This window comes from Hetaerina americana, unplaced genomic scaffold, assembly GCF_022747635.1.
Source record: "Hetaerina americana unplaced genomic scaffold, ioHetAmer1.1.p SCAF_5, whole genome shotgun sequence".
NCBI classification, from domain to species: Eukaryota; Metazoa; Arthropoda; class Insecta; order Odonata; family Calopterygidae; genus Hetaerina; species Hetaerina americana.
Window position 1 is genome coordinate 13942232 of NW_027287095.1, and position 21921 is coordinate 13964152.

General features: G+C 41.8%; 1 protein-coding gene across 1 annotated transcript; it reads left to right on the top strand.

Annotated features, from left to right (window-relative positions):
- The first annotated feature begins 706 nt into the window (after positions 1 to 706).
- On the top strand, positions 707 to 20634 carry LOC139693523 (uncharacterized). Its single transcript, XM_071591718.1, has 5 exons — positions 707 to 981; positions 12708 to 12855; positions 17695 to 17814; positions 18314 to 18639; positions 20456 to 20634. Exons 1-5 carry the CDS (start codon positions 840 to 842, stop codon positions 20632 to 20634), a joined length of 915 nt encoding a protein of 304 aa, XP_071447819.1. The 5' UTR covers positions 707 to 839.
- The last annotated feature ends 1287 nt before the right edge of the window (positions 20635 to 21921 follow it).

Genomic DNA, 21921 nt, shown 5'->3' on the forward strand with positions numbered 1-21921 from the left:
CCAGAATTCTTCCAATAAATCCTATTTTTTGTTAGCTTATCCACATATTCCCCGTATACGATATATTTCACCCAGGAGAGGTCGTGAGTAAGGGTAACGCCTAATTATCCAATAGAGCCTACACATGCCATTTCGGTGTTCCCGATGCAGTGGGCGTTCGGGAGGGAATTGCTCTTTTTCCCGAAAATTCATCACTACGTACTTTTTTCACTTGTAACTCTGATGACCAAATGTCGCACCAGCGTTGTATAGCATTAAGGTCATCAGACAAAGCTGCTTTGTCCTCAGGATCACGGTAAACCACTGCTTCATCGGCTAATAAACGTATCTTACTAGTGACTACGGAATCAATGTCGTAATCATGCCAATAATTATACTTGCGCCTGTTCTTTGAATAAGCTAATGATATCCTACGGCTTTGTTTTTGAAACTTCGGCAATTTACTACCAATACAGATTATGATGCCTTCGCCCGCGTTCTCCTGCGGCGAGCAACCGGGCAGCACGTGTTTCCACCGCATTCCGTTAGACGGCGCGCGCGTCAGTCGCACCAGCGTGTGTCCCGAGAGATGCGCATTTCTCTCCCCCTTTCCCGGCCCCCCGGCGCGCTGTGGTCGATAACCCGCGTTCCCGCCACACGGCAGCGCAGCCGACCAATGGGGAGAGGGCGCGCGGCCCAAGGACGTGGGGCCCGCGGTGGGAAGGAGGGGGCGCGCGTGTGGGTTTCCCCGACGCAGCTGCCGCGTCGGACGACGACACTATCTCGATGGAGTGCTAAAGCGGCGACGGAACGCGCAAGGAGCGAGCGGTGTGTTATATTAATAGCGGAGTGCATTTGCCATGGAGTCGGTGGAGGAGATGATCGTCGCGGAGATCCGTGACAACTACTCCTTCCTGTACAACGTGAGGGATCGCAAGTACCGGAACCGGGAGGAGAGAGACAAGGCCTGGGCGGAGATTGCGGGCATCGTGGAACTAGACGGTACGCCAAATAACTCCTCCCCCTGTCGTCCGTTTATGCACGGCGAGGAGGGCTTCAGGACGCGTTCGTGGGCCGGGGGGGCACTAGAGCCGAGTAGCGAATCAATTCTTTTCCGTCTCCTATCCGCCGCCGCGCCGCCTGGCTCGCCCCTCTCCGACCACCCCCCCCCCCCCCTGCGGGAGTCGCGCGCGAGAAAGGCGGCAAACGCGGGGGTGCCCGGGGGACGCAACGGCGTGCCGAGGGAAGTCATGCGGCTCGCGCGGTCGGAGGTGTCTGCCGGAGAGCTGGCCGCCTCCGGTGGAGGGAGGGGCGGGGAAAGAGGGATGGGGATGCGAATCGCCGCGCTTTTAAACTTAACGCCGCGCGCGTGCAGGAAGCAGAGGCGTCCTCGGCACCCGTCATCATCGGTTTGACGCAGCTTCCTCCGCTACCGCTCCTCTCTCCGCTAACCTATTCACCGTCCCGTCAAATTAATTTCCATGACGATCGCTCTCACCTTTTCGTGTCTATCGCCATCTCTTCTTGTCCTCCTCGCCGAACTTTGGCCCGTTTCCTCTTTCCTTCGGAGAAATTAAGCACGATATTATCCGAGAAGGTCGGAAACTATGAAAGGAATTAGTGACCACAGGGCAATAAATGCTAAGTTTTCGCTACATGGTGTCCGAAATACAAAGCCCGAAAGAAAAATTTACTTGTTTAAAGAATGGGACTATAATGGCCTAAAATGCGTGCCACATAATCCACTTGCAATTTTTTAGGAATATCATAATCACCGAAATACTGAGGATAAGTGAAATCACTTCTTTGAGATCACGGGCTCAGCAGTCAACAATTTCATTCCTAGTAAATTTATAAAAGATTACACAGAACCTAGATGGTGAAACGCGGATGCTAGAAAAGCACTGCGACGTCAAAGGCTGTGTCACGCCAGGATGAAAAATATTAGCGATGATATCTCTAGCGACAAAAAGAATGAGATCACTTGTGACTATAAGATATCTAGGGCGAATGCCAAGAATGAATTTCGGAAAGCGTTAAGCGAATTCAAAAGGGAAAGGCTAGCGGAAAATTTAAAAACAGAATCCAAAAGCATTTTGGTCATACGTCAGAGAAGTTCAGGGAAATAAGTCAACTGTTAATTCACTCAAAAATGATAAAGCCGAAAGAGTAACCAGCAGTTTATAAAAGGCTAACTTATCAAATTCCTTCTTTCAAAGCGCCTTCACCGATGTACCACAGAATACCTCCGATAGCTTACCAAATCTTGCAGGCCAACCTATGCCCAAAATTGAAATATCATATAATGGAATAGAATGTTTTCTGAAAATATTAGCCCTAATAAATCCTCCGGACCCGATCAAATGCTCGCTCGTTTATTTAAGGATCTAGCGTCGGAAATCGCACCGTATCTACAAACAATATTTAAAACGTTTATAGTAGATCACTAAGTTCCCAGAGATTGGAAAATGGCTAATGTAACACCAATATTTAAAAACGGAGAGAGGGAGCAACCGAGAAATTACAGACCTATTTCCCTCACATTCAATTTGTAGAAGGTTATGGAACATATAGTTGCTAGTTCGATCGTGAGACACTTCCATAGTCAGAAGTTATTAATGAAAAATCAGCAAAGTTTCCGAAAGGGTAGATCCTGCGAGACACAACTTGCGCTTTTTGTTCATGATATCCTCTATTTCGGGAGACAGCGATGTTCCAGTGGAATCGATTTTTATAGATTTTAAGAAAGCCAACTAAGTACCTCATCGTAAACTACTCGCTAAGCTTTAAGTGTATGGCATAGATAAAAATATCCTGGGTTGAATTGAAGACTTTTTGAATGATCAGGTACAAAGAGTAGTGATAGATGGATTTAACTTTGCAGTAGAGGTTACTTCAGATGTTCCCCAGGGAAGGTTTATTTGACCTCTTTAATTCCTACTTTACGTTAACGACATTGACACCGTAGTCACTAGTAAGATACGTTTTTGTGCTGATGATGCATTGGTTTACCGTGATATCCGTGATCCTGAGGACAGAGCTGCTTTGTCAGATGACCTTAATGGTACACAATACTGGTGCGACATTTGGCAATTAGAATTAAACTGAAAAAAGTACGTAGTGATGAATTTTTGGAAAAAGAGCATTTCCCTTCCGAACTCCTACTGCATCGGGAACACCGAAATGGAATGTGTAGGCTTTATTGAAAAATTAGGCGTTACCCTTACTCACGATCTCTACTGGGTAAAACACGTACGGGGAATACGTGGACAATCTAACAAAAAATTAGGATTATTAGAAGAGTTCTGGGTAAATGTGATGATATGGTCAAAGAGAAAAGTTATCTTTCACTGTTTAGGCCTCGTTTAGAATATGCTGCTAGTATATGGGATCACGAAATTGGATTGATTGAAGAATTGGATCGCGTGCAGCGTAGAGCTATATTTGTTAAACTTTGTTATGATAAACTTAGTCGTGTATCCAAAATATTAGATGACCTAGGCTGGGAATCACTAACGCAGCGAAGGTTAAATTGCAGATTAAATCTCTTGCATAAATTGGTTGTCCCTTTAGCAGTGATGTTGAAATATATTACAGGTATTACCCCCATCGCACTGCGGTAGGAGAGATCATGTCAATAAAATTAGAGAGATTAAATGTAGAACAGATATATTTAAGATGTCATTTTTCAGCAAACGATAAGGGATCATGATAACATTGTCTGACCGCGGTAGTAGTCATATTCGGGACAAAATTAGTCTGGTGTTTATTCACCCCTGCCATACACCCAAGCAGTGGCTTTGCAGTGTACTAAAATATATAAATTTTTGCGGGTGCCCCTGGTTCTGATAAAAATGTAGATATAACATGAAATTTGATGGAAACAACCATGCATTTAGGGAGAACCCAGGTTATTACACATAACACCAGTAAAAAATAATAAAACAATTCATTTCAAAAACTCTCCATGACTCACTGACAAGTTTTCGTTGTCATCCTCGCTGGTCCCAATCCTTAAGATTTATTTGATTGGCAGCCCTCTACTAAAATGCCCTTTCATCCGCCGACCTCTTAGTGCCTGAATTTTTCATCATTGACGCCCGCCATCACTTGTTCCACGTTCACCTCACATGTCTACTGCGAGGATTCCTTCCTCTTTACTTTTCCCTCTTCGACGACACTCTCCATAGGAGGCAATTGCTTCTTAAAATGATTCGAATGAGGTTATATTCCTTCTTCTTCTTTTCAGTATCCTCAGAACTCTTCTTTCTTCTTCCACTCTTCGTAAAAACTCATACGTTTTTTATCCTTACCCCAAAGGGGTACGCTACGAAATAGAAACGTATTCATCGAAGTTGTAAAACTATATCAGTTAATATCAGAAACAGGAAAATTGCAAGGGTTTTTCTCTGTTTTTGTCATTATGGAACGATTCCACCATATCACACCTGAATTCTTTTGTACTGATAACTTCATATCATACGGTAGCGATAAGCCAATTTAACATAGAGTCAATACTCAATGATTTCGAGATTAATTCAAATAATATTTCATATAAATTAAATTTAAAAATAGCAACTCTTTCATAGGACGTAGTTTTTAAATAACTAAAAAAAATAAAATTTAATCTTACGAGTATTTCCAAACTCACAAGTTCATTAGGATGGGCGAGATTTTTTTTCGTTCGAACGATTATCAGCTATAATATAAATTATAGTATTTGGACAGCAGAATTTCTTTGTTCGAAAATGATGCTTGAGGGCTCACGAAATTAAGATTGAGGAATCAGAAAATTACTGATGATATTCAGTAACATTTACGATGAGTGGTGTCACATCTTCAGGGGAGAATCGTCAACGACCATATTTCCGCGCCCTACAAAACCACGCTCCGCATAAAAGTTTTGACGAGGCTTTTCTTGTCATCCTTACTCAACGTCCCAGTCATCAAATCCCTCCTCTTTGTGAAAGCCTTTTTGCGTAGTGCAAATTCTTTGCTTTATGTCCCTAATACTTTCACTATTTTGGTCCAAAACACTTCCGAGATAGGTGGCAAAATGCTCCATTCTCTCAAGTTTATGAACTATTTCAATATTTAACTTCGCTTTCCTTTACCTCGTGAATCTTAAAACCTATGTTTTGTTTACATTGATCTTCATCCCATACCTATCGCGATGATTTTATGATTTGCCATGCTATGCTTGCAACCCCTTGGCTGACTGGTAAACTAAATCACGACCATCCGTAAACTTCACTGATTTTGTGGTTTGTCCAACGGACTTCATACCTAGTTCCACTTCTTCCCGTTGCAGATAAGTTCCCTTTCCCTCAAATCTACTCCTATTTCCTGCTAAAGAATCATCAATTCTGCCCAATTTACTCTATCAAACGCCTTTTCGAAATCTAATAAAGAATCACATACATCCTGATTGAATTCTATGTTCCTCTCTATTATTGACCTCATCATTGCTGTGGCATCACGCGTGCCTTTCCCCTTCTTCAACCCAAACTGATCTTTCCCTAGGTAATCATATAATTGTACATACAGTTGAAAAATAAAATAATCAGAATTTTTCCAAATATATACCAATTAAATTAGACCAAACTTCGTAGTTTCAGGCTTGACTCTGTGGAACTATTACGGAAAGATAAATACAGCTATGTTAATTTCACTCAATGTTAAACATTAGTGGAATTAATATGGCCGTATTTTTCTTTCCGTAAATGAGACTAGCTACGGATTCGGAGACAAAGAAAATGAAAACTCGGTATTGAAAGCGGCAAGACGCCCAATAATAAAAATGTATAGCATATCCATTTGCAGGTATTCTTCTCACTTAATTAATCTCTGGGTTACGTCACAGTTTTGAATTGGCCTCTTGAATTGGCCTATTGAATTGAATTGAGAGAGTAAAATTAAAAGAGTAAATGACCAGTCATGAAAAAGCTGCTTCGTCCCTTTTTTACAATTTTATTCGAATGCGTCTGCAGACTACATTTTGAATCACCAGCGTAGTCTTCTGCTCAAATTGGCGTAACCAATGACTCCTTCCCCGCATCAGTGACGACTTCAAATGGTGCAATAATGTTGGATCGTAGTCTTCCGTGGCGTTCAGGATTAGTGGATGTCTCCATTTTTCGGGTTCCCGCCGCGTTGGTAGTCATGCTTGACGACAGTTTCGCCTGGATTCCACCAGGCGTCTTCAGGTCGAAGTGCCGATATCATTTTGGCTGCGCTTATATAGCCCTCGCTCTCTCGCTGCTGCGCTGTGATTGAAGAATCGGTGGACATCATCAAAGAGCTCACAACATCCGGCATTCCAGAGGATCATCCGCAGCTGATAGAGTACTGCCTACGGAACTCCTACTTCCTTTGGAGCGGGAGTTTCTTCGAACAACGCGAAGGAGCGGCAATGGGCTCACCCCTATCCCCGGTGATAGCAGACATCTATATGGAAAGATTCGAACAAATGGCGATCAAATCCCACGATAAGAAACCCAAGTTATGGCTAAGATACGTGGACGACACGTTCGTAATTTGGCCACATGGACCTGAAGAACTGCAGAGATTCCTGGAGCACCTCAACTCTCAGCATCCGGCAATACAATTCACTATGGAGACCGAAAAAGACAACCAAATCCCGTTTTTGGACATAATGGTGAAGAGGAGGACCAACGGGAGTATCGGCCACTCAGTATACAGGAAGGCCACCCATACTGACCGCTACCTGAACGCCCACTCACATCATCACCCGTCCCAGAAGGCATCACTCGTGGCAACACTCCTGCATCGCGCATACAAACTTTCGGATGCAGAATCATTGGCCAAGGAAAAGGAACATTTGATGACGGCACTGAAGATGAATGGATACAAAGAAGAATTGGTCCTGAAAAGGACCGCTAAAGTGGAAAAACGCCACCAGACACCCGACAAGGAGAAACATCAAACTGAAAAAAAAAGAGACGTTTCAGGCGTGATATGGTGGAATATCATGATTAATTAAAAATAGCAATTTTCCACAAAAATAAAATTTAATGCGACCGGTTTCAATGTTACTACACCATCATCACCTGATGATGATGTAGTAACATTGAAACCGGTCGCATTAAATTTTATTTTTGTGGAAAATTGCTATTTTTAATTAATCAAACTGAAAAGCCAGGAAGCTATGCCATCATCCCCTACGTCGCCGGCACAAGCGAAAAGATCTCGAGGGTCCTGAAGAAGAAAGACATTGTCACAAGATTTAACTGCGTGACAAAAATAAGCCAGATAATTCCAAGGCCCAAGGACAAGATCCCGAAAGGTCTTCTCGAAGGTGTGTACCGCGTGCCTTGCTCTCGCGGCAAATCGTATATCGGCGAGACATGCAGGTCCATGAAGACCCGCCTGCAAGAACACAAGAGGGCAACAAAGAATAAGAAATTCAGCCTATCAGCAGTCGCCGAGCATGCCTGGAGCGAACCCGGACACGACATCAAATTTGACGAAGCCGAGATAATCACCAAGGAAAGAAGATACTATCCTCGGCTGATTAGAGAATCAATTGAGATCACAAAAACGCCGAGAAATTTCAACCGGGAAGACGGTTACCACCTGACGAACGCCTGGAAGAGAGTGTTCCAGAAACCAACCAATCACAGCGCAGCAGCGAGAGAGCGAGGGCTATATAAGCGCAGCCAAAGTCCCGCCCTGTCCACCTGTAGGACGTATAAGGGCGCTGCCCCATTCTGTATATACTCCCCGCCATATTCTCATATTAGCGTTCGTTATCCTTTCATTTACATCTTAAGTCATCCCCTTGTACATTGCATTCTCCCGTTTTGTTTATTCATAGTTCTTAACCCAAGCCGTTTCCTGTCGGCTTGTCTTTTTTATGTTCATTTCATGTGAGAATGTACTCCTCACATACTAGCTGTTAAGTTTCTTTCTTCCCACAAACAACACGTACACTGACGTCATTTTAGTTCAAATTGCCAGGGTATTTCTTTATTGTGAAACGACCGGTAAAGGTGGGTAACGCTCACCGGCACGGTTTTATGTGTGCCCTCTCCAGGGCTTCCAGTGCGCCATTTCTGATATCGGCACTTCGACCCGAAGACGCCTGGTGGAATCCAGGCGAAACTGTCGTCAAGCATGACTACCAACGCGGCGGGAACCCGAAAAAAGGTGCAATAATGTATTGAACCATATGAATTGTCTTTTCAATAAGGGGCCATGAGGATAAATAAAGATATACAATTCTATTAGGTTTATTCAAGAATAAAAAAGCTCAATTTTTCTAATAGTAATGTTTCCTCGAGTTGTATTCCGTGGTCGCTTAATGTATGTGTTCCTTCTATACTGATTAATTCTGTTAATTAAATTGACATTGTAATTAAATGCGCGAGTCGTTTTCAATTTGTGGTTATTCCCTGATTAATATTTAGATTTCTTCTTGTTTTCAGTACCTGCTATTATTTTAGTCTATTATGCAACCCTAATGTGTCGTGGCTAGAATTCCAACTTTAGACTTGTGCTTCATTCAGCAAGGCAACGTATGGCTGCGTTCAAGGGGGCTTCCCACCCAGGCGGTTCCCGCTTCTCCCTGCTCCATTTCTCCCTCTCTTCAATAATTTATTAACTGCGCCTTGAAGATTTAAATTACCCTTCTATTTGTGATTCACTTCACTCGCGATTTCTTTTACTTTTCCCTCAACCTGCAAAGACGTTTCATTCTCGGTGGAGTCAATGAGCTCCACCGGGCAATTTCTGTTGGAAAGGGGGATTGTGCCTAGATAAGTCTAACAGACTGTCTTCCATGGCTAAAAGAAACTCTCCGTCCCTCCTCCGAGGGCCACTTTGCCAATTTAAAGTAATGCCGTGAGGCAACTCGTACGTGTTCGCAGGAGATTCACATACTTCACCACGTCCGACCAGAAATCGACCGGCTTTGGACGCGAGCATAGTTTTAAGAGAGCGCCTCATGTACCTTACGATTGCAAATTCCAGTTAATTAAACATAGTTATTCTTCGCTGAATATGATATTGCGCGCATAGACCAGTTGAGACATGGAACAAACTGTCAGTAAGAGAAGAGAAACTCGGCGAAAGGAGAGCCTGTGACTCCTCGATTTTTGCCGAGGCATTTGAAAATGACTGTAAATAACTAAACAGGTGAGCGAGAGACTATCTCCAGCGCAAATGTTTGAGCTATTCTCAGTTTCAGATATCTTACGAAATGAAGCATGCGCAAAGGGCCAATTCAGCCCTATTTCATCCCTTTTCGCCAAGCAAATTTGAAGCAGACATCGTCTATGAGATGATATTTCAGATTTCAAGGGGTTATTCATGCGCCGGACGCCCTAACTTAAAATTAAGAAATTAAAAATCACTCTTTACGCATCATCAAACGGCGAGTGTGTATTTTTTTATAGTCAACAGTTTCGAAATGTCAATAAAGAAGACAAATGACATGCAGTCCACGGTCACGGTCAAAATTATGAAGGCATCGGCTGGGAAACGCAAGAATGGCTCGACATTGACCCGATTGATCGACCTGATAACGATACCCAATAGATTTGATGATTGTTTCATCCAATTGAGAAAACGGTTTGTCTGATGGTGGCTATGCACCGAACGCAGGCAAACATACCATAGTAATGGACTGTCTTGATACCACAAATGACGCAAACCTCGCAAAAGCCCTTTCAGCATAGTGAAATGAAAGTCTGACAGGAAAAACAGGGCAAACGCCTTGGCTGCAGGAGTAAGTTCCATGCGACCTGGGAAACAATGTGGCGATATTTTTCCATGGCAATAGGATTTATGACGAGAATGTCTGCCAGTAAGACCACCAGAGGGACCACAAGGGACAATTGTAAAACCATTTTTGTTTATTGCATCTGCGACCGAACAAATAAACTGAGAGAGAATTCTCATTCATTCAAGGACTTTGGAAATTCCTACAGTTGTGCATTATTTTACAGACTGCTCTCCACATCAGAACAGGGAGAGACTGAACAAGGTCAATTCAAGTTGAGCGCGGCCGCTCTATAGGGAGGGCATGAGTAAAATTTTCTGGTTTTGGACAAAATTGGTGCTTGAGATAACATTTGATTATTCTTAAGTTTTTTCGCGTGAACAAGTAGCAGGGTAATTGTTGAAGTATTGTCCTCATGGCTTCGCTCCGTTAAATCAGATACCTATGATATACGAGGTCTGTCCAACAAATACGCGAACTGGGTCCATAAAAACTTTATTTTACATAATTTAGTCCACATCGATTTTTTCCACTTCAAATTACTCTCCATTCGTTTCTATGCACTTATTCCATCTTATTTTCCACTTTTTAAAGCACCCTTGGAAGTCCTCGGCAGTGGGGCTTTTTATTTTTCTCGTCGTTTCTTGCTATCCACATCTTCCCAGTGATGTCCCCTTATCATATTTTTGCACGGAGAACAATCAATGCTGAATGTGCAGGTCCATTATCATGGTGAATGATCCATCCATCGCCTTGAGTCAAATTTGGTCGCACACGACGCACGCGATCTCTCAAACGCTTGATAACTCTTAAGGTAGAACTCAGCATTTACTGTTGGTCCTTCAGGAAGAAATTCATGATGAACAACACCTTCGACATCAAAGAAAACCAGAAGCATGGCTTTATTTTCGATCGGCTTTTTCAAGTGAATTTTCCCAGTCAGTAACATATTCAACTCTTTTCAACTTATGATCTGGCGTCAGCAGCTTGGGCCCGATTTTTGCACACATTTTTTTAAAACCCAAATGTTCGGTTAAAATAGTGTGCACTATTGATTTTCCTAAATTCAGTTCATTTTCCTAAAGTCAGTTCATCAGCTATCATTCGGACAGTTTTTCGACGATCGGTAAGGCCACGAGACCGCACACGATCAATGTTGTCGTCAATACAGGTGGTTGAAGGTCGTCCCGGCCTTGCATCATCCGTGGCGTCTTGTCGGTCATCTTTAAAACGCTTAATCCCCTTGAACATTGATGTTTTCTGCAGATAATTATCACCGTAAACAGCTGTCAGCATTTCAGTAATTTCTTGATAACTCTTACGGAACTTCACCAAAAAACTTGATGTTGATTCATTGCTCCGTGATTTCGTCAATTTCCATTTCCGACACACAGTAAAAACAAACAAAACAAGGACAGCAGAAACTAACATAACTGGCATCATACGCACAGATCGACGATCCGCCGAGCACATACGGCTCATTGGGTTTCAGTTAATTAGCGCCGCTAGTGGGCGGGGCTATAGGCTCCGTCATGGTCGCCAGATTACACCAGTTCGCGCATTTATTGCACAGACCAGGTCTGTTCACTAAAGAGTGATCATACATTCTCGTTTGCGTATTTCTCATGGAAATTTACAATTTTGGTTACATTGTAGCTTAATGTTAAATGTGTATTGCGTGGTACAAGTTTCATTGATTTTACTTCAATATTGCATCAGCGGCAGGCTTCGTCAGATGAAACATGTTCAGTTTGCCTACGCCTGCTTATGATGATGAAAAACTGTTTCCATGAACGTGTTCATGCAAGTCGGAAAAATTCTCGTGGGGCTATCTCTGGACTATAGGGAGGATGGTGAACACTATACCTTGATTTGACACATAAATGGTATAGCTTAGGTCAACGGCTTACTGGTTGGTGAGATAGAAAGGGCATTAAAGGAATTACAATCAAATCATTCCATGGGGTATACAACATTCCCATGGAACTACTTAAAGGTTTAGGAAAAAGTGGGAGGAAGAGTTTTTATGGACTAATTTCTACCATTTATGAGGGAGGACTTTGCATGGAAGACTTCGTCAGATCAGTGAACTGGTTCCTATTACAAAACAAGAGAAATGCAGCAATATGTGAGGACTACAGAATAATGAGTTTACTTTTGCACACAGCTGAAATGATTATTAGGATCACCATCAAGAGGAAGGCAAATGATTTGATTACTCAGGGGATAATCAGTTGGGGTTCAGGAAGGGGAGAGGCACGTGTGATGCCATTGCAGTAACAGGATCAATAATGAAAATGGATATAGAATACAATCAAAATGTATTTGTCTCTTTTGTAGAATCTAGGAAGGCATTTGATAAATTGAATTGATTAGAATTAATGAATTAATTTAGAACATTGGAGTAGATTGCAGGAGTAGGAGGCAAATCCACAACCTGTAAATGTCACAGAGTGCCTAGGTGCGAGTGGTGGAGGGAGAGTCAGGATGGGCCAGTGTTAAGAAGACTTGTCAGAAATGGGTGTACATTATCAGCCTTACTGTTGGACATATATGGACAGTAAATGGTGAAAGGGGCACGGGAAGAAATGAGAATTATAAAATGGGAGGAATTGAGGAATTATTTCCCTTTGTTGCTATTTCCCTCAATTGATTTCACAGTTTTTAATCTGAAAGTATTTCTCCAATTTCATTGTTTGACAGTCATTTTGTTGCGTACATGTATGAAGGGCTGTCTGGGAGGACATTGGCAATAGATTAATGGCATCCGTGGGGGATCGGAGTGGTGTGGTGGCTAATGTACTGGCGTCCCAAGCTGCAGACCCCTTGGAGCCTTTCGTTAAGAGAAGGCGAATGCCAACGCCTGGGTTCTCTCCGTCCTTCATCCTCTCCTGCTCATCCCTTATGGTTCAAATGACCTCAGCTGTCGGTCGCCTTCCCTAAAAACTGCTACTACTAATGGCATCCGTCATTTATGCCCTCACAGCAAAGTCATGCAAGACGAGGTGGCGAAGCATCCGAGATCGGTACCTCAAGGAGCGGCGTCGCCAGTCATCAAACAGTCCCGAGAGGAAGAAGTGGCGCCTCGTGCCCATGCTTACATTCCTGGATGACACCTTGGAGGGGAAGACGCCGTGAGTGACCCAACCTTACCCTTCTCCCTACTCCTACTTTCCTGTGGTATGAGATGTCTAGAGATGAGCAGCACCTTTCCATCACCAACTATCCACCCACCAGTGGCAAGTCCAACCCACCAGTTGCCGACTTATAATGACCAGTTCACTTATATGAAAGTAAAACGAGTTCCTAGGGATTGCCATAGGTACTCGGTTTACCTTCAGATGATTTGCCTATGAGGTCTGACTTTAACTATGACCGACTATCCATCTATCACTAACTATTTATAAACTTAATTCAAAGAACCCCTGGGGAATTACTGCAGCAAAGCTTCAGTTGAGTTGCCTGCTGGTGTAAGCCCACAAATGTGAGAAATACTCACTTCCCTTCCATGTAACTTGTTTACTTTGACAGTGGTGACAACAGAAAACATCAATTGTATAAAAGCACTGCCTACAAGAGTGGAATATTCATTGTGCATGACTTCAGATACATAATTCACTGAAACACTTTTATCGTTTGGAATTTTCAAAGCTCCCGCCCGTTACCTAAATTTAATTGGAACCGACTGGTAAGATGGCAGTATCAATTATGCTTTCCGGTGAACAAAGATTATATTTACAAATGGAATTTCTATCTTTTCTGAACCTTCATTCTTTTTAAAGTTGTGTATACTTTTGAAATGCGATCTTATCTCACTCGGAGAATATCAGGTTCTGTTTAAAAAATTGGAGCCTAATAAAAAAACTCCGCCCACTTGATTGTCATCCTGATGCGATTTATTTTTTTAAGGCAGACTGTAAGTTACTGACAGCCAGCATTTACAGGGTCCGTACAATAAATATCGTGACTGGTTCGCTGTAGCCTCAACGGAGCTGTGGATGGGGGTCCGACCGGTCGGCTCGGTAGAAAGGGCTCCCACCACCCAGGCGCGCTTTAGTTCAATCGCCTCCGGCCATGCGTTGAAACAGGAGGTGGATGTTTGTGACGAGTGATTGTTTGTGGTGTCGTCGCGCCAGCATGGAGCGCACCGTCGAGCAACGCTACGCTGTGAAGTTATGCGTTAAACTCGGGAAATCCGCATCGGAGACCCTTGAACTCATTAAACAGGCTTATGGAGATTATGCCTTAAGTCGCACAAGAGTTTTTGAGTGGCACAAAATGTTTAAGGGAAGCCGGGAGCTCGTCGAAGACGAGCACCGCGTCGGACTCCCGACGACCCCTCGAACTGATGCTCAGGTGGCCAAAGTAGCAGTAGTATTGAGGGGAGGCGACCGACTGCTGAGGTCATTTGCGCCATAGGGGATGGACAGGAAAGGATGAAGGGTGGAGAGAAACCCGGCGTCGGCATTAGCCTACTCTTTACGAAAGGCGCCAAGGGATCCGCAGCTTAACGTCCCATCCGACGGACGGCATACTCACTCAAAGTGCCCTCCACAAAGCACCTCAAGTAGGGATCGAGATACCTATGAAAAATATTCAACACCGCGGGGATTTGAACCCGGGCCCCCTGGGTGGGAAGCCAGTACGTTAGCCCCATCTCGATCCCCGTGGCCAAAGTGAAAAGAGTTTTGGACTCTGACAGGTGTTTAACCATCACCCTTATCAGTGAGGAGACCGGCCTTTCAGTCGGAACCGTCCACACCATTGTAACAGAGGATCTTGCGATGAGGAAAGTGTGCGCGAAGCTGGTGCCGAAAGTCTTGAGCGAGGAACAAAAACTGTCGCGGGTGGAAATTTCGCAAGAAATTCTGGACTGCGTCCAGGAAGATGAAGATTTTCTCGACAACGTTATTACCTCAAAGGATAGCTCTGAAGGAGCTCAAAGGATATCGGTTCGACTCCGTCGAGCCGGTTCAAGCGGCGACGACAAAGGCTCTCTACAGTATTCCGGAAACCGACTTCCAGCGGGCTTTTGACGAGTGGCAAACGCGCCGAGTTAAGTGTATCGATGCAGGAGGAATTTATATTGAAGATTATTAAGTAATTGTAGTGATAACTGCAATAAATTTTGATTTTTGGAACTAGTCCCGATACTTATTGTATGGACCCTGTATAATTGCTTATTTTCCTGCTACTAAAAATTTAGATATCTTTTATTTACAGCTTTTGTATCCACATCCGGTAATTAACAGTTTAATTCAAAATTCGAATATTGTTTCAATTAATATTGATTTAATCCAGTGTTTAATTGATTTTTTAAAAGGTCAATGCCTCAGAAAACTTTTCATGGACCTGCATTTGTATTTTGAAACTCAATATTAACTTTCCAGTTTTCAATTAATGGCAATGCAAAAGTCAAGGACACAGTTTCCTACCAACATATCTCCAATGACATTGGCATCCTCTCTTTCTCTACAAGTAGGTTAAAATTTAATTTCAATTTTTCCCACCTAGGTTTATAAGAATGCACTTTTTTTCTGAAACATTTCTGTTGAGTTGGTGACTGTATTTTCTTTTATAGAAACTTACATAATCATCATTCAGCTGAGCCAATATTTCTTTTACCAAATGTTAGCAGTTACATCTGAAGTTAAGAATCATGCAATATTTTCACCAAGAAAATTATATTGATAGCAATTTCTTATTAGCATATTAACAGCATCAACCCAGGCTGTGTCTGCACTTTATTAAGTGTTAAATGAGAATTTTTCTCTGCAAGCCTATATTGGACTTATTATGCACACTTACCCAACTTATTATGAGCATCACAAGCACTAGCATTTCATCAGATAAAAATCAATTCATATAATTTATCAGATAAAGGTTGTCAGCATTAACAAAAGTCCTATCTCAGCATAGAGAGACCCCAGTGGTGGAAATCAATTAAACATTTAAGCATGTTTCTTATGGTGTAAATATCTGTGGTCTCATCAAGTGAATAATGAATATTTCCCTATTTTAATTTCAACAATCAGTTCTCCCAAAACAGAGCCACACTCTTTATGTTGTTAATTAAGCATTTGCATTTTGTGCTTAGGAGTTTCAAATCTTCCAGGGTAATTATCTTTACCCTTTCCACGCTATTATAATTTCACTTAGATGGCCAACTGAGTGAATACAACAGGGGTATGATTTCATGGGAACACTGAGTTATACAATAAAAACCATCAGACATTCACTTACTGTCTTTGTCCATGAAATATAAAGTACCCATCTGCAAGATTTTGTAGTTTTTCCATTTATTTTGGGCTTTTCTTGCTCTTTAATGCAGAACTTTTATGTTTCCCTAATTGATAAACTGAACATCGATTGCCAAAGCAGGTAACTGCTATTAACATTGACTGTGTGCACTCACAGCTTCCTACGTTTTGTTATAACTACATATATATTTTTTGCATTTATTTTTAAGTTCCTTAGATATTAATTTATCCTTCATATGGGATGTATAAAAATAAGCTTTAATAAAAAGAGTCACTAAAAGTCTAATTTGCAATAATAGAAGGGGGATTGAAGAATAGTAGTTAGACTCAAAAACAGTACACTAAGGGCTGAGGAAACACTACAAATGGCAAACGTGAAATGGATGAGGAATCAATAGAATATTCATAAGAGGAATGATTAAGATATTGGAATATCAAAGGAAATGGAAGAGTATGAATGCAGATTTGGTTAGACTCTGCACAAAGCATTAAAACCACAGTAATCAACCCAAAGTTTGGTTTGATATTAGGAGGGTGGAGCTGACTTTACACAAATCCATAAAGAAATTTCATATTAACTGGGTATTATCACTTGAGGCCATTTCCTTTTCCTGGACCACTTGTGATTCCCCAAGAAGACCCAGTACCTCAAAAATAGCACAGTTTGGTTGAAGAGGATGATGCCCGAAGGTATCAATGGGATTCGAACACATGTAATAAATGGAATTGATCTTTCAGGCATATATGGGAATAAGCATAGGTGAGAGGGTGTTAAGACTGAGATATGGTTAAGGAAGACAAATGGACAGAGGAGGGAAAGAAGTTTTATATGAGGTAGAAGTAGAGAGGAAGTGACTATGTGAAATTCAGAAGAGGCAGGAAATGTGAAATGAGGAGATATTTAGTGGTTATGAGATTCCAGAGGCTGTGATGCAAAGGATTTTGTCAGGTTTAGCATAAGTCCACCCGGTAGTTCTTAGGGTCAGTCCTGAACAGAGGTGCCTTCATACTGCCTGTGATAGTGACACTGTACTAACTACTCTATTTTAAAATAACTTTTACGATGACGAGATTTATAAGTTGATAAATAGTATCACACTCAAAGTCATTATGTCGAGAGAGTAGAGAAGCTGGCTATCACAGTGTAAGTGGATACAGACAGTTTGGTATTAAAGAGAGAGCATGAGGAAGAGAAATTTATCAAAGGCCATAATAATTTAATGAATGTTGTTCACAATGTCCCAATCCAATACTCGTCTCAAAGGTCCATATCACAACAATGCTTCCGGGTGGGTTGTCTACCACAGTCATCCAATATGCCACAGTTTTCATCTGCATTTTAAGACAGCCTGACAGCCTTTCTGTAGTTGATGGAGAGGAGAGGGTGAGGAGTCCTGAATTGGATCTTCCTCTAACCCTCGATATTTTCTTTTACCATGCCATTCATGGTCATTTATACGTGAAAGATGGGCAATATGTGAATATTATATCTTTTGTAGGCAGCCCCAAAATTTTTATGAACACATGTATAATATCATTTGAAATTTGTTGGCAAAAGCATGGGAAGAACAGAGGATGAACAATAAAATAATACAGAAATCCTTGAAACATGAGTTACTTGTAGCTTTAGCCAGTGAATGGCAGATATAATGAAAGGTAGAAGAATATCTTTCTACCTGTAATGCAAAGATTCAATCTTCTGTGTACGAATAGGCGCAGAGGGGTGAACAGGCTGAGGGAAGAGGAGGTTCCCTCCACTAGGAACTTAGCATCAGGAAATCTACTTTCCAGATGCGACAATGAAAATGTACAAGCAGGAAGATTGAAAATAAGGTGAGTATTATACAAGGTGATGACAACATTTTCAAATTTCACTCGTCAAAGCAGATCACCTGATATATAATAGGTGGCTACTGTAATTGAAAAATTATAGAGCGTAAAGATAGGGCAGTATAGAAGATATTAATTATTCAAAATTATCCCCAGCAAAAAACAAAGTCTGTCTGACTTAATATGTAAGGTATTCCAGTGGCAAAATTGGGAATGACAGCTACTCAGGGTATTGGCGACATTTCTGTATTTTGCCTAGAAGTGCCATGGCATACATGCCATTCAATTCACCTTCCGTAGGAGGAGTGGGAAGCTTTCATTGGTCAGAGAAAATGCCTTCCCCAGCCTATCCTATCAGAAATAGCAAGACGGGCTGCTTCAAAGCATGCGCCCTATCGCAGGAGAGGGGGCCCAGTTGGGGTTTCCTGTAGGTTTCGGGTGATAAGGCTCTGCGATGCCAGCAGCAGCCGCCCTTGCTTGAAACAACCCGATTCCTTCACAGGCGGACGCCAAGCGTGCTGAAGAAGAAGGTCGACTTGTCGCCCTCTACCCGTCGCATCATCTTGCCGGCCATGTCTCTGCCGCCGCCGCCAACCCGCCCCACCACCACCAGTGTCTTCCCTGTATCCATCCTCAAGGCGGCCAGCACCTCCGAATGCTCCCCTTGCCACCAGCCAGCCACCACCACCACCTCTGGTGCTCACTTCCAGTCGCAGCCCGCCATCACCTCCACGACCTCGCTCCTCCTGCTGCCCTCTCCAGCCACCTCGAGCACCACATTCGATCCCACCACCACAGCAGAGACCACCAGCCACGGTGGGGGAGCAGGTGAGGTGACACCCCCAACGAGGCCCACTCCCCTCCTATTCCTCTATCCGGCCTGCAATTTCTTCCTCGTGACAAGAGGGGTGGCAGTGCTATGCATCGATTAATTAATTTGATATATATCAAAGCCATGTAGAACAACAAACCCTCCATCAGCATAAACATTTTGCCTGCATATAATATCAAAGGCCGCAAAAGAAACTATGCATAGGAACTGTTAAAAGGAAACTATGGATCACAGATGAGATGGTTGGAAAGATAGATGAGATAAGGAAAAAGGAAGAATGTGCACACAGAGTTAGGCAGAAGGAAGTACAAAGAGTTAAATGGTAAATTGAGATGGGCAACAAATAAAGCAAAAGAAGCATGGTGGAAAACGCAGTGTGAGGTTATGGAAAGTTTGCAGAGGCGGGGTGAAATTGGTGCACTATACAAGAAGGTTAAAACACTATCGGGAAGTAAGAAGGGAAGATCTGTGTCAATAGTTAGAGATAAGTTGGGTAAGATAATAGTTGACACAGAAAAGATCCAAGAGAGATGGAATGAATTTATAGAAGAACTGTATAGTGAAGAACTTTGGCCAACAAAGTTAGACATAGAAAAGGAGCATGACGTTGCTTAGGTCCACGCATACTCGATGATGAGATAGAAAGGGCATTAAGAGAGATGAAGCTAAATACGACCATGGGGGTAGACAACATTCCCGAGGAACTATTGAAATGTTTACAAAAATGTAAGAGGAAGAGGCCATATGGGCTGATTCGTTGTATCTACGAAGAAGGAATCTGGCCAGAAGACTTTGTGAGATCAGTGTTAGTCCCTATTCCTAAAAAAGTACAGGCTACATCATGTGAGAACTGCAGAACAAATGTCAACAATTATTAATTGACAACAACATTGATCATGTGCAGTCCCTTGTCCTTGCCAATCATCAAAAAACTTTCCGAATGATAGCTGATGAACTGAATTTAGGAAAATCAACAGTGCACACTATTTAAAGGAACATGAGAGATAGATCCTTCACCATGACAATGCACCTGCACATTCAGCATTGATTGTTTGCCAGTTTCTGGCAAAAAATTCAATAACCATCCTTGATCATCCTCCTTATTCGTCAGATCTTGCCGTTGCTACTTTTTCCATTTACCAAAATGCAAATATGTGATGAGGGGACATCACTGGGAAGATGTGGACACAATAAACAAGAAACAATGAGAAAACTAAAAAGCCTAACTGCCAAGGACTTCCATGGGTGCTTTAAACAGTGGAAAAGAAAACGGAAGAAATGCATAGCAACATATGGCGAGTACTTTGAAGGGGACAAAATTTATGTAGACTAAATTTTGCAAAATAAAGTTTTTATGGGCTCAGTTCGCTTATTTATTGGTCAGACCTCGTACGCAAGCCCTTCCACCACATCATTGTTGTAAGTTCATGGGGAGGGTTTCAGATTTTAAATTATTATAATTTTATAATGAAGAAAGCCTGATGGCTTCTCACCAATTCAAGTTCAAATAAAATGCAACTCTGCGATCAAGCAAGTTCAATGCAATGTCACATTGCGATGAAATATGACATATTTCTCTCTGCTGCCTTTTGGGCTGGCTGCACTGCACTCTAATCCCTATCAATGCAACTCTGCGATCAAGCAAGTTCAATGCAATGTCACATTGCGATGAAATATGACATATTTCTCTCTGCTGCCTTTTGGGCTGGCTGCACTGCACTCTAATCCCTATCAATGATTACGCTCACCATGCATGACTCTTTAATGATTACATATCTATAATCACCTTTTAAGCCCATGCCATCATTTCAGAATCCCAACGAAAGGATGCCGATCCATTGGGTAAACTCCCCCTCAATCCTCCTCAGTCGCTGGATGAGGAAGATTACTATGGCCTGTCCGTTGCAGGAAGATTGAAGAAGCTGAGCCAGAGGGAACGAGCCCTTGTGCACATCGAAATAGAAAAATTATTTTTAAAACATGAAACCTAACAGTAAAAATGTTTATGGAACACTGTCTTTCATTTGAAACATTCCTCTTACTTTTCCGATGTATTGTTTAACACTCTCAGGTTTACTTTATGGGAAGACATTTTCTTGTGGTTATGGCATTGAATTTTTTACGTAATAGAAAATTAAAGACATATTTAACTAAAAATATTAGATAAAGAAAAAAATCTTCAAGTGACAATGAATGCTATCTATATCCCCTAGATTAAAAATACCTATTTTGAACCCTCAACAAATTTGACTACCTTACAGGAGATCACTGGATTTCTCATTTATACTTCTGTCTGCCAGTCAATTTCCCTGAACTTTTAATCGTGATATTATTACCTACCAACACAATGCTGTTCCCCCCAATTCAACCTTAACTCATGTTGATCCTTGAATTGTTGGTCATGTATGCAATCTTAATCCAGGATTTCTGGTCAGAGTCATGCTTTCTATTATGTCGTAAAGATTAAAAATGTTATAGGCAGATTTTCTTGGTACCCAGCTTAATTCAGATATTAGTCCCAGATGTTTATTGAATATTCAAGGTTGATGTATCATTAAGAAATGTCACATTTCCAAAACTTTTTTAATCTATTGTTCCCCTGCTACTCATTCAATTGAGCCAATTTTCTCTAAAGCACCAATGCAGACATTTGGCACATGTTTCTACTATTTAAGACAATGACGGAGTATTTGAGTAGTTCTGCTATACTTCAATATACTCCTTCGAGTCTATAATTGTAAAAATGAATGACTTTCTTTCATAAGGCATGCATGAAATGTAATATGACGTAAATATGAAACTGTCACAGAATAATTCTAATGTGACTCTGATTGAACAAGGTAGAATATATATAGAACAGACCAAGATGGTGGCATCCTAATGGGCAAATTCAAACATGGAACTGGTAGCAAGGATTCATCCAATAGCATCAGGATTCTCACATTCGAGTAACTTTAAAATATTCTCTGTAACTTGAAATATAAGTATTTTTGTATGTTGGTAGGCTTAACATAAACAAGAATTAGGGTGGCATTTGCCTTTGAAATGGCAACAGTGATGTCTAAGATGGTGATTTGTAAGGGGAAGGTAGTGGTGGTGAAACAGATGTCAATTTTGCCATTATGCACACTTGCATTCTCAATATTTTAAAGCTCTGGTATATATTAAAATGCCCAAATTATTTTTGTTAACAAAATCCTTTATGGTACATATGCATTCAAATTGCCATGCTTACATCTTCAGGAGTCTTTGGTGTAAAAGGGATACAAAAAACTACA

Excerpts from the sequence above, each read along its gene's own strand:
- LOC139693523 (XM_071591718.1), top strand. The coding sequence starts at position 840 with ATGGAGTCGGTGGAGGAGATGATCGTCGCGGAGATCCGTGACAACTAC. Across the intron at positions 17,815-18,313 it reads GCAGGAAGATTGAAAATAAG|GCGGACGCCAAGCGTGCTGA; the intron begins GTGAGTATTATA and ends ATTCCTTCACAG. Across the intron at positions 18,640-20,455 it reads CAGCCACGGTGGGGGAGCAG|AATCCCAACGAAAGGATGCC; the intron begins GTGAGGTGACAC and ends CCATCATTTCAG.